A 13,851-nucleotide genomic window follows, 5' to 3' on the forward strand; every position below is an offset into this window, starting at 1 on the left:
GTTAACACAAGAAAATGCAAGGAATCTATCCATAACACTAAGACATAGAATATTTAGCTTGGGGCCTGAATCCCACAGCGATGTCCAGATGAAGACCCAGAGCTCATGAAAGTGCCTCCCATGAGTCCAACTGGAAGTCTAGAGCCTGCAAGAAGGATTCACACCTGTCCCTTTTATGGATCCGTGCTGGGAAGGCCCAAACATCAGAGGTGGAAGCTAGAAAGTCTGTGCCAGTGGGGTGAAGGAACTGTGCTGGTGGGTTGAGGGTTCTACACTGGAGTCAAGAAGTCACACAACAAAGATCAGGGCTGTTCTAAAAGCACCACAACCATCCTCAGCGACATGCAGGCCCCGAGCTCCTCCCATGTCAAGCACAGTCCAGTACCTGCCAGGAAGCCAGCGTGACGAGTTCATCCTGGACACCAAACCAAGTGGCACACGTCTTCCCCTCAGGAGCCAGGAAGCAGTGCTCGATGTGAGGACCAGAGCTTCTCCAGGAGAACCAATGGCTCCAACAGCAACTTGTAGGAGAACCCACAGTGCCTCAGTGCCTCAACACAATTGCTTCTCCTCCATGTCTCAATTTATGCTGGCAGCTTTCCTCAAGTGGAACATCTACGCTCAGTGCCATGCTGATGTAATACAGCTGGCATTAAGTTGACATCAGTTCTTAATCTATAACAGTATGTTAATTAATCTTAACTGTCAATTTGGCTGGAGCAAGAGATTCCTGAAGAGGTGATTGGATAGTGGGGGTATTATGCTTATTTAGTGTAGTAATCCACTAACATTCCAAGCTGAATGTGCTCATAGAAAGTGGGGCCTAGTTGAAGGAGGTTGGTCACTGCTGATGTGTCTTTGAAGGGTAGGTCTCTATCTGATGCTCTTCCTCCTGTGCTGTGCTTCCTTACCGCCATGGAATGAGCAGCTTTGCTGCCACATCCTTCCACTATATTCCTGCCTGGGAGCCAACTGTGGACTGAAATCTCTGAACCCATGAGTTAAATTAAACCTCTTCTCCTTTAAATTGTGGTTATTGGCCCTTTTTTTCTCCCAGTGACAAGAAAGCTGACTGATGGAAAAGGAAATAAAAATTTCTTAGGACTCAGAGAATAGAATGATGATTATTACAGTTTATATCTAGATGCTTCCCCAAAGTTTCTTGCACTCATAGGTAGGGCTTTTCAGAAGTGGCTGGATCTAGGATATGTGAATGTGTATTAAGGGTGTGATATTGGTCCACTGATTGTTTTAGCATAATTCTGGGTGTGGATAATGAAAAGGCCCACCCTGGATGTAGGTGGCACCACCCAAATGGTTTGTATCCTGGATGGGATAAAAGGGCTCACTGCTGCTTGCTCCCTTCTGCCTGCCCTCCCATGGACTGTTACTCCTGTGATGTCCCTCTACCATGCTGCCCTGAGCCAGCCAACTATGGACTGAAACCTCTACAAACTGTGAGTAGAAGTAAATCTTTCTTCATTTAATTTGGAGTGTTGGGTATTGTGTCTCATCAATGCATAGCATAACTAAGACAATGATGTTACATTTTGGATCTGAAGTGTTCCCCCCAAATCTCATGTGTTTGAAGGATGATTGAATCTTGGAGGTGCTATACTTACTGGTGGAATTGCTCACTGCTGAGTTGAGTGGCTGAGTGTGCCTTCAGCATGTGACCCCTGATCAGAAGAGGTGGTCAAGGTTATGTGACCTGGAAGGGCAGATCACCTTTTGTGGAGATCTTCCTTCTCTCTCTGCTTTCTGGCCACCATGATGTAAGCAGTTTGTCTCTGCTATGCCCGCTGCCATGCTGTTTCTGCCTAGGAGCCAGCCCACCAGGGATTGCAATACTGGGCCAAAATAGACCTTTCCTCTTTTAATTTATGGGTGTTGGGTGTTTCAGGGACAAGAATGTGACTAAGATAGATGCCTTATAGTACTAACTCTAGAGACTTTCTGGGGTTGTTATGTGTTTTTGCTGACCTGGGCCACATGATCATGTTTCTGAACTTTCTCCTGTCAATACAGACTTACTCTTTTCTGTTAGTCTCCATAGATACTCTCTTATATTTTTACTTATTTAATACATTTGTGTTTGGTCATTACTTTGTTTTGCCATAACGTCTGGCTCTAATTCCTCTTTATTGCTGCAGTTGTAATTCATGACTAAACATTTTTGTACTTGTAGCTCTCATTGCTGCCTGCCTTTTACTTGATATCTCTCAGTTTACATTTTAAGAAGATGCATCTAATTGTTGCATTTCATCTTTTTTGTACTACTGATTTTTTTTCTGCCCTTTGGTAGTGTTTCATATTACTTGGTGTCATCCGTTTTTCAATTTTGTTTTTGTTTTGAGACAGGGTGTTACTGAGTAGTCTAGCCTTACTTTCAACTCACTGTGGTGTCCAGGTTGGCTTTAGATTTGTGATCCTCTTAGCTCCCAAGTGCTGGGATTATAGGCATGAGCAACTCTGCCTGGCAACATCTGTCTTTTTTTTTTTTTTTGTCTGTTTTTTTAAGATAGGGTCTTGCCATGTAGCTCAAGGTGGCCTCAAACTCACAGCAGCCCTCCTGCCTCAGCCTCCCAAATGCTGGGATTACAAGCATATGCCACTATGCCTAGTTTTCTGTCGTGTTTCTTGATGACTTTTTTTTTTAAATTTTTGGTACCAGGGATCGAACTCACAATCTTGTGCTTGCCAGGCAGGTGCTTATGCCACTGAGCTAAATCCTGGGCCTCTGTCATGTTTCTTACAGGCTAAATTATTCTGTGTATTCTATGACAGTGATGGCAAACATTTTAGAGCTTCCTATGATAACAAATAGCTGGCTGCAGCATGCATGCCCTAAGATTGGCAACCACTGTTGTAGGATCCAGATAAAGTTATCTAAACTTTTATTTACCACTAATTACCTTCTGTGTCTATAAATTCACCTTTGTGAACAACTCAAATCAATAGAATCATGCAGTGGATAGTCATTTGTATTTGGCTTGTTTCAATAGGCTGGTCCTTAGGTTTATTATATTGTAGCATGTCAGAACTTTTTTTTTTATCAGTTCCAGGGATCGAACTCACAACTGCCTGCTTGCAAGGCAGGAGCTTATGCCATTGAGCTAAATCCCCAGCCCCCAGAACTTTTAAAAGATTGCTGAATAGTATTCTATTGTATAGATATACTTTGTTTTGGTTATGTAGTCAGTTTTGAGCATTTGAGTTGTTTCCACCTTTTGGCTAATATGAACAATGACACTATTAATATTTACATGTAAATATATTGACATATATTTTTGTTCCTTTTGGTTGGTAGGTTGTTAGGAGTAGAAGAACTGTGTCATTTAATAAGTTTATGGTAACAACTTTTTTTTTTTCTGAGACAGGGTCTTGTTATATAGTTCAGGTTGAACTATGTGGCCCAGACTAGTCTTCAGCTTGTGGTGATCCTCCTGCCTCAGCCTCCCAAGTTCTGGGATTACAGGTGTACAGCATCACACTTGGAACCAATAATAAAATAATAAATTGGCAAATTTTGTTGTAAAGTGATTGGACCATTTTGTATTCCTACCAGCAATGTATAAGGATTTTAGTTTTGCCATATCCTCAACAACCTTTTTTATTATCTTTTTAGTTGCTCAGTGATCTTCCTGTCTTAGCCTCCTAGAATGCTAGATTACAGGTGTGCACCACTGTGCCTGGCCTGCATGAACTTCTTTTGTTTTTTTAATTAGTACATGTTCGTAGTACATAATGATTACTGTTATCATGGGAGTTGGTATATGTACATAATATGTCTCTCTTCCCTGTTTTTAGTTTTTATTGCTTACTCTTCATTTCCCTCCTTGTTCCTTCCAACTCTTCTCCAACTCTTTGTTTCTTTCCATTTGCAAAAACTCTATTTTCATCCTTTTTCTTTCCTCTTCAATGCTTTTTTCTCCAATCTCTTTTCTCTGCCTTCCCTCCTGTCTTGTTCTCTCATCCATTTGTAAAAATCTCCCAACTTTCTCTTTGTCTTCTCTTTTGCTATCTATATTTATATCTACCTATCTTATATAAATATATTTGTATTTGAGTTTCTAAGAGAAATCATGCAATATTTAAGCTTGTGTGTCTGACCTATTCCACTTAATATTATATGCTCAAGTTGCATTTATATATAAATGCTTCATCTTTCTTTATGATAGCATGATACTACATTGTGTATAAATCTCATACTTTCTTCATTCATTTGTGAATGGGCATAGGGCTATTTTCAAAGTTTAGTGATTATAAATTGTGCTGCTGTATACACACAGGTATGCGTGTATCACTGTAATATGAGGTCTTTAACTCTTTTAGGAAGATACCTAGAAAGGGATCAGTTGCATCAAATGAAAGTTCTAGTTTTAGTTTTTTTTGGAGGTATGGAGACTCGAACTCAGGACCTCATGCTTGCCAGGCAGGTGCTGCATCACTGAGCTAAATCTTCACCCCTATTTTTAGTATTTTGATTGTTACAGTGGTTGTACTAGTTAACATTCCCACCAACAATGTAGAAGGGTTCTTTTTCCTTACCTCTTTGCTGGCATTTGTTATTATTTGATTTCTTGATGAGATGCGTTCTTTCTGGAGTAAGATGGTAGCTCAGTGTTTTTTAAATTTGCATTTTCTAATAAACAGCAGTGTTGAACATATATTTATGTGTTGGCATTTGTACTGCTTCTTCTGAGAAGGACCTGTTCATTTCTCTTGTCCATTTTTTTGATTGAGTCTTATTTTTTGGGGGGGGCTAATGATTTTCAATTCTTTATATATTCTAGATGTAAGTCTTGTGGTTGGCAATGGTTGGCAAAATTTTTTCTCATTTTGTAGGTTGTCTTCATTATGTTGGTTGTTTGCTTGGCTGTGTAGAATCTTTTAACTTGATATGATCCCATTTGATTCTTGGTATTCTTTCTTACAGGGTTCTGTTCAGAAGGTCTTTGCTTATACCTACATCTTCAAGAATTTTACCTATTTATTTTTCAGCAGATTGTTTTCATTTAGATCCTTGATCCATTTTTTTTTTAAAATTTTTATTTAAGGAGAAAAGAAAAGAAAGAAAAAAAAACAGTGAAGGGGTACAAGTTATACAGATTTACAGAATAAAAAAATGCGCAGTAGGAAATCACTAGTTAATGGATTACATATTGCCATCTTAGAAATAATTGTTCAAGTCACAAAATTAAAGCTTGTAGAGTGGACTTTCCAACAATGATACTGCAAACAGTTCTGTTCAATGATCCAATAAAACTCTGTGATATCATTTTCTATCTTATACATTTAAATATACATGCAGTTATATAGTTTAGAGCACTTTCTTTTCCTCTCTTTTGTACAGTGTCTATTACACATTTTGGGTTTCATTGCTCCCACGGTTCTTATTGCTTTTTTGGAAGAGAGTAAAACCAAATGTGACATATCAGAACAGAATCGGTCAAGTCAAAAGGGTGGACATAATAGATAATATAAAAACATAATACAAGGTGATCAACAATGGTTACCATAATGCCTCCCGCTATTTCTAATAGAATTGCCTATATCATTAGTTGTAATACAATTGAACTAAACCGTATAGAATAAAACCGACAAAACCAAAACATTGGAGATATTGTAGGTCTTCAAAAGTAGATAAAAGTCAACGAGAATGGGCGTTATAATGAATCTCATTATCTTCTCAGCTGATGCCTAAACTTTCGAACCTGATACTATCCAGCAAAACAGAATAGAGGAACCTCAGTCAAAAACAAGATGGTGAGAGTAATACAGGGCTTCAAATCGAGATAATAGAAAGTCAAAGTGGGTTACTATATTATATCCTGCTATATTTTTCCCTTTAATTAAATGGATAAAAATAAAAAAGTAAATAATGGAGTGGAGATTGAGAAAAAAGAGGGCATAACAGCGAAACAGGGTAGATCAAAACATAACCATTTAATCAGAATAGTGTTTCACCACCAGATAATCCTGACCCAAAAATAGTTACCATATTGACTCCCTCCCTGAAGTCCTTGAGTACAACTTCATATACTGTAGCATTAAGTATATCAAAACAATGTAAATCCATTTAAGAGAATGACAGCATTATAGAGTATTTAGAATCGACTAACAGAAAATGAACAATGGTCTCTGTATAATCTCCTTGTCTTTAAAAGGTTTTTTCTTATACTATCGTACATAACAAAATCCAATAAGATACAACCTGTTTAGACCATTGGAGACAGAAGAACAAAAGCTAGATGAGACTTCAAAACAAGATGGCACTAAATCAGCATTACCTATTAAGATGTCATTTTCTCCAAAAAAAAGCTGTTCCTATCATCCAATCTTCTCTGTCTCATTTCTGTTGAGCTCTTTTTCTGTCAGTAGCTGTCAGTTTGTCTTCTTCATTTTGTTCTCTGCTCCATTCGTTGTGGCCTCCCCGCCCCTATTACTGGGTTCTTTGTATTTTTCTTTTTTTAGAATATCCTGCAATACTTTCTGTAGGGTTGAATTGGTGGTTGCAAATTCCCCCAGTTCCTCTTTACCCTGGAAGCACCTCGTTTTTCCATCAATTTCCAGGGACAGTTGTGCAGGATATCTCAGTCTTGGCTGGAGATTATTATCTTTCAAAGCTTGAATTATTTCTCCCCATGCTCTTCGTGATTTGATGGTTTGTGAAGAGAAATCTGCTGTAATTCTGATGGGTATTCCCTTGTAAGTGATCTGTTTCTTGTCTCTTACAGCTTTTAATATTCTGTTCTTGTATTGAATTTCTGGAATTTTTATTATTATATGCCTGGGTATTTCTCTGTTAGGGTTGTAGGTAGCTGGGGTCCTGTATGCCTCATACATTTGAGTATCTTTACCTTTTGCTAAATTAGGAAAGTTCTCCTGGATTATTTCTGTGAGTAGCTTTTGTAGTTCACTTGTTTGTGTCCCTACTTCTTCTTTTATGTTCTTAATCCTTAAGTTATGGCTCCTCTTATCATCTTCTTGTCTTTGTATTATTGCTGTGTGTTTCTTTGTTATTTTTAAGAAGTTTTTCATTTCATTCTCCCATGTTTCAAGTCTGCCCTCCAATTCAGATAGTCTGTCCTTAGTTTCTTTCAAGCTGTTATGCCAGTCTTGGGTAGACTTCTTAATGTCTTGATAGTCCCTTTGCACCTGCTTCACATACTCAATGCTTTCTCTGTTTTCTCCATCAAGCAATTCTCCCCTCTTTTTCTGTTCTTCCATTCCACCATCTGCTTTTTCCTGGGTGGTGCTTAGCATTTCTCTAACTATTCTGCATACTTCTAGCTTCAGGTCATTGATAACTTCATTTCTGAATTGGTCTATGAGGCTCTCTAAATGGCGCTTAATGTATATTGGTGTAGTGTCCACTATTGCCTGATTCTCAGGATTGGGGGCCGAGGAGCCTTTTTTGTTGCTTCCCTTCCCCATATTTTCTGTTCCTTATAAAATGCAATCTTACACAGGAGGTCCGGCTTCCCTGCCTGTCAGCCACAGCCTGATCAAATTGCGCTGGCTAGTTGTTCCCGCCCACCGCTGCGCCCCAGGGAGTTGCGGAGGAGGCAGCCTACGCGGGAGTCGGTCGCTCCTCCGGGCCACCATCAGGCTCTGGGATCTGGGTTAGGCCAGCCTAGGGAGTCCGCCAGCAGCGTCACTCCGGCCAGGCACCTTTCACCAATCCCGTCCGAGAGGGGAATGTGCGGCTGCAGTTGCCACCGCGCCCTGCTCTTACAGGACTGCCCGAGCCCAGAAAAACCTCCGCTGGAGTCAAACTGTGGTAGGGAGTCAGTTCCTCACTCACCTCGCCACCAGTCAGCCTTCCTCCCTGTCCGTCGCGTTTCCGACTCCGTTCGCAGACTCCCGTTCCCGAGCCTCTGCGTGTCTCTCCTTGCCGAGCCGCTGTGGAGGTAGCCGGCCGCCTGGCGGCGGGAAATCCAAACCGCGGTTTCCAATGGCGCAGGGTCGAGCCTCCACACCGAGATTTTTCTGTTCCTATTTTAGCGCCAGGACTGTATTCCAAGTTGGATTCTCTCAGCCCAGTTCGTTCCTGAGTCAGCAGAACATATCTCTACTGGTTCGTATCTCCTTAGTCCGCATCATTCCTGGCCTCTGAGCCGAGCCTTTAGAGAGCGTTCAGTAGTTGCTGTTGTCTGTCCGCCATGTTCTGCAGTCTGATCCATTTTAACTTTAGTGCATATTGAGATATATGGGTCTAGGCTCACTCTTTTGCATGTGAATATCTAATTTTCCCAGCGTTATTTATTAAAGAGACTTATCTTTTTACCAGTGTTTAATTTTGACACAATTATCAAGGAGTTGATTGTGCCTGGAATTGTTTCTGCTTCTCTCTTATGTTCCATTGATCTATATGTCATTTGTGCCGGTACCATGCTATTTAAAAATTTTTTAAAAAAAATTGTTTTAGCTTTGCGGTATAACTTGAAATCTGAGATTGTAAAACCTCCTGCTTTGCTTTTGTTACTCATGATTGCTTTTGTTATTCTGGGTCTCTTCTGGTTCAGTATGAATTTTAGGATTATTTTCTCTAGATCTGTGAAAAATGCTATTTTGATTGTGATTGCATTATATCTGCGTGTCAGTTTTGGAAGTACAGACATTTTGATTATATTGATTTTTCCTATCCTGCCCAGCATTATGGGTTTGCAGCTGGATTCCTATATTAAGTTTGAATTCTGCCAGTAGAAATTGCTGCTGTGGCTAATTAAACAGTTCTGCTATTTTAAAAGCAGAGTGGTAATTATCAAGACAGAGCTCTCCAACAACATCGGTTATTTAGTGGGGTTCAGATGAAACCACTAGAAGTCAGAACCCTTATCCTTTCCCTCTAATTTCTCTCACATCAGTTATCGCCATTGGATCCTCCTGTTGTAATAGAGTTTGCACCTCCAGCAACTTCGTCCCTTTCTCCTTAAAAGAGCGTCCTCTTTCATTTCTTGTTTCTAGTTTCGGTTTCTAGCTGACACTCATGCAATGCAGATAGTACCAGCAAATTCTTCAGTAATGAGTACATTTGAAGATATTTCCATTCTAGGTCAAAACGGGTAGATTTAAAAAAAGTATTACTTTACAAGTTCTTTTATCTGTTAATTGAACTCAAGAATGACATATTTAAGGACTAAACTGTTAGTAAAAATTGAAGGTTCTATTTGCCTGAAACTTTAGTACTGTATTTCCAAATCTAATTTGCCAAAAGATCTCTTTTTCTTGAGAACCAGTTTGTTATATGTCCTGTAGATCCTTCTCTTTAGAGCTTTTGGGCTGGCCTGCTTCAGCTTTTTTTAGATTATGTCTCTTCTTCATTTATAGATGTGGTAGGAAAAATTAAAAGGATTAGTCTCTAATTACATGTCAGGGATATAGTATAAAATATAAAACTGAATCCTCTTGATTCCTCCCCACTTACTTAGAGAGTCATCAACATCAGCATCAATTTTGGTGAAATGGAGCAGAGGCAGGATCACCCGTAGCCTGAATCTACTTTCCCAACCACTGAGTGATACCAATTTCATCATCTTTGATCCTGCTCAGTTGGCTTCGAGTGACTCAGTAAGCTTGCTCAGCTGTGGACTTTTTGGTCTTCCTGGAGACTACACACAGGTTCCTGGAGTCTCTGGTGTTTTTCCATGTTCTGATGTCCTCTTTGATTTTCTTTTCCAGAGTGATATAGTTTTCTTTCATTGTCTTTCACTTTCTTGGTTAAGTTAATTCATAATTATATACTTTTTCTTGTGCCATTGTGAATAATACTGTTTTCCTAATTTTGTTTTCAGTGAGTTCATTATTAGTATATAGGAACACTATTGATTTTTGTGTGATGACTTTGTATCTTGTTACATTGCTGAACTTGGTTATTGATTCTAGGAGTCCTGCTGTGGAATTTTTTGGATTTTGTAAGTTGAAGGTCATGTCATCTGCAAATAGTGATATTTTGACCCAGTCCTTTCCTGTATATATACCTTTTATGTCTGTCTTTTACCTGATGTGGTTGTTTTGAGGGCTGTGTTGATAATTGAACATCTTTGGCTTGTCCCTATTTAACGTACTCCTGCAGGCTTCTACCTCTGGTGGTGCATGACTGTCCCACTGAGCAACTTGCATGACCCAATAGGACTGTCTCATGCTGTCCAATGGGACACTCATGGGTTTATCACTAGTGGTTCAAACTACACGGCTGTGAGACATATGAATTATGGCCTTGTCATGAACATGTTAATATGATGTTGACAGTAAGTTGGTCATAAATGGCTTTTATCAGATTGAGATAAGGTCCTTGTGTACCTATTTTCTTTGGTGTTTTTATCATGAAAGGGTATTGGATTTCATCAAAGCTTTTTTTGTGTCTGTTGAGGTGATTATGTGATTTTTGCATTTGCATCTGTTTATGTGATGAATTATACTTACAGAGTTGCTTATGTTGAACTATACTTGCATCCCTGGATGAAGCCTATTTGTGGTTATGGTGGATGATCTTTTTGATGACTTGTCACATACCTTGCGATGTCTTCTTGAGGATATTTACATCTAGATTCATTACAGAAATTAGAGATCAGTTCTCTTTTTTGGTTGGATCTTTGCTTTTGGGATCAGAGTAATGCTGGCTTCCAAGAATGATTTTAGGAATATTCTTTCCTTGTCAATTTCATTAAAGAATTTGAGAACATTGGTATTTATTCTTCCCTGAATTTTTTGTAGAATTTGTCTTTGAATTATTCAGGTCCTGTATTTTTCTTAGTTGATAGTTTTTTAAAATTACTGCTTCAATTTCATTGCCTGTTATTAGATTATTCAGGATTTTTAAGTCTTCTTCATTTAGATTTGGTAATTCATATGTATTTAGAAACTTCTCCTTTCTTCTGAGTTCTCCAATTTTTTGGCATACCAAATTTTCAAGTAGTTGCTACTAGTCTTCCAGATTTTGGTGGTATCCATTGGAATTTGGCTGTTTTCATTTGTAATTGCACTGATTTGTGTCTCTTCTTTCCTTGTTTTGGCAAGATTGGCTATGGGTTTGTCTATTTTTTTCAACCAACTAGCTTTTTAATTCATTCATTATTTGTATTTTTTTAGTCTCCATTTTCATTGATTTCTTTTCTGATCTTTATGATTTTCTTTCTTATACAACCTTGAGTTTAGATTGTTCTTATTTTTCTAAGATCTTGAAATGCATAATTAGGTTATTTATTTGGGTTTGTTCTGTTTTTCTGATGTGGGCATTCACAGATATCAACTTATTTCCTAGGATTTTTAGGCTAGTCTTCTTTGTGTCACCTAACAGCTGTTGGATCCAATTTTATGTTCTCTTGTTTTATTTTTGCATTTTATAGTCTTTTTTTCAGTAGTCATAAAGGGAAGTACTACTTTGGGGTCACAGGGAACCTTGAAATTTAAAAAGAAAACCTCAAAAATTGCTAAAAATGTCTTAAGATGTGAAAAAGTGATGATCAATGAAGTTATTTACATATAATCCATATTTAGAAATTTGATATATCTGTTTTTAAAAATGAACATTTAAGAATAAACACATTTGAACCAAAGCAAGAGCAAGGGCTTAGGAAACTGAGTATTCATTAGTGAGAAAGAATATACAAGACCACCAGTATATTTTAAAACACAGGACTTGTAGTTACCCAGCCTAATAGCGTGAGTTACAGAGTAAGAAGTTATTTGGGCATCATCTTTAGTCCTTTTGTTAAATAATTTGTCATTTGCCCAGTAAGATATTTAATTTGATTTCTCAATTACTTATAAAGAAATCTTTTCTGAAATTCTAACTACAGTTATTATAAAGGAGTAGTAATACATTTGGCTATGTTTTAAATTCTCCATACAATTTATAGAGAACAATTTTGTAAGAATGTGAAGTTTTGAGCAAATGCTTATTTTGTGCAATCACAAAAAAATTAGGCCAAGCACTTTAAAAATGAAAAGCCCTCTATATGTTCAAATTTAATATGAAAGGGCTGGGGATTTAGCTCAGTGGCATACGCGCCTATCTGGCAAGTGCAAGGTAGTGAGTTTGATCCCCAGGACCAAAAAAAAAAGCAAATTAAATATGAAGCTAGACAAGGGATTCCATTTTGAAAGGCTGTCCATACAATTTCAGATACTAACAGAAAGTTCTCTTGTTTTTAAGGTATATCTCTTTTAATTGATCACTAACTACAGGCCTCTCTTCTAGATGTGATACTCTGTCCTCACACTGGTTGCTTGTACTGCCTGTACTTTCAATTGTATCTTTTTTTTTTTTTTTTTTAAAGAGAGCAGCTCCTCTTTATTGTAACATGGAGTAAGTGAGGGGGCTGGAGAGACAGGGGGTTGCCAGCCCCAGTTCCCTCCACTGGGGCCAGATGCCTGAGGCTGGAGAATTTGGGGATTCAGTCTCTCCCAAGGGAAACCCAGGCCCGCAGAGGGTGCCACAGTGGGGCAGAATGAGATGCAAGTGAGGGGGAATCTTTAAATACACAGCGGGGCTGAAGAAGAGAAACAGGACTACGCTTTAGTGCACCACGTATTCCTTGCGCTTATTGAGTGGAACTTGGCAGAAAGAGAAGCCTCCGCGGAGGAGGTAAAGACCAGGGGCGATGAAACAGTTGTAGCTGACTTGCTCGTAAGGCTTGTATATATTCTGAGGGCCATTCGTGAAATCTTTCTCCTTGAAGGGAACATCCTCAATCAACACAGCCGAGTGCACATTGAAAAATATTCCGAGCATTATCAACATGATCACTCCCCAGGCGCTGAGGACGATGCTGCACGCGGCCACCTTGGGGCCACAGCACAGGAGCGATGCCATGAAGAAGGGAGTTGGGGATTCAAGCCGAGTGTGAGCCCAGTAGAAGGGCTGCCAAACGGAGCCTAGGATACGCCCCCGGGGTCAGCCTCACTTGTATTTTTAATGCTTGATTTCTGTTTGAAATTTGTTTGTGGATTCACATTCTTTTCTATGCTGAACATTCATTGTTTTCCATCTTTTTCTTTTGTTCTGCTAGATTTTTATTAGTATTTCTCTATACTTCATTTATTTCATTAAGATCTGTTTAGTTAAATCTTCTTTGAATCTGCCAAGGCATCTTATGCACTGTTTGTTACCCTTCTTGTTATAGCAAAGCCAACCTTATTGATGACCCAGGAATACAAGTGATACTTGGAGAAGTGGGGAGAGCCAAACTTTATTAGCCAACTGACCCAGAGGAGCAATGCTATGAAATTTGGGTTCTGAGCAGTGGAGAATGGGAATTTCTTTTTTTTGGTACCAGGGATTGAACTCACAACCTCACGCTTGCTAAGCAGGCACTTGTGCCACTGAGCTAAACCCCAGTGTATGGGAAGTTTCATACTCTAGTTTGAATTGGATTGGGCTGGGGTCAAGTGAAGTGAAACTTTACAGAAGCAGGAATTTGCAGGTGTTGTGTTCTGAGATTAGAGAGCTTTACAGAGATAGAAGCAAATTGAAATATTTTGTGGTTACATATATACTGTGGTTACAAGACAAACATAGAACATTACATTTTGAGGGTGGTTGTGCGGCCTTGCACCCTGAGGCAGGAAGTGGAAACAGGTAAAAACGGGTGGTGGTAGAGGGGTGTAAGGTTCTGACTTTCCTCATTAAACTGATATCCTTTCAGACGTTTCTGCTGTTTGGCTAATTTTTTCCTGCTTGATGACTCTTGAATAAGCTTTGGGGGAGTTGGTAGTTTTTGCAAGCATTTTGTTGTCTTGTTTTCTCATTTCTATTTGTTTTCCGTGCTGGGGTTTGGTGGTTGAGTATAGTGCGTAGCTTTGTTGCAGAGAAATTCTCTGGGCATAGATAACTATTGGCCT

The 13,851-nt window shown here is 39.0% G+C and overlaps 2 protein-coding genes across 15 annotated transcripts in view; one reads left to right on the forward strand and one right to left on the reverse strand.

The window, feature by feature from the left end:
• Ccdc171 (coiled-coil domain containing 171) overlaps positions 1 to 13,851 on the forward strand; it is a 454,917-nt gene that overhangs the window by 46,578 nt on the left and 394,488 nt on the right. The window contains exon 3 of one of the 14 annotated variants that reach the window (XM_063251465.1): positions 1,301 to 1,457. The exons of the other annotated variants lie outside the window; for them this stretch is intronic. The gene's annotated coding sequence lies outside the window, so the exon portion shown is untranslated. The remainder of the gene's footprint in view (positions 1 to 1,300; positions 1,458 to 13,851) is intronic. 14 annotated transcript variants of the gene reach the window in all.
• On the reverse strand, positions 12,527 to 12,862 carry Rnasek (ribonuclease K). Its single transcript, XM_013155012.3, has one exon. It carries the CDS (start codon positions 12,821 to 12,823, stop codon positions 12,527 to 12,529), a length of 297 nt encoding a protein of 98 aa, XP_013010466.2. The 5' UTR covers positions 12,824 to 12,862.

This window comes from Cavia porcellus, unplaced genomic scaffold, assembly GCF_034190915.1.
Source record: "Cavia porcellus strain 051 isolate PalLab524CR breed Dunkin Hartley unplaced genomic scaffold, mCavPor4.1 scaffold_1, whole genome shotgun sequence".
NCBI lineage: Eukaryota > Metazoa > Chordata > Mammalia > Rodentia > Caviidae > Cavia > Cavia porcellus.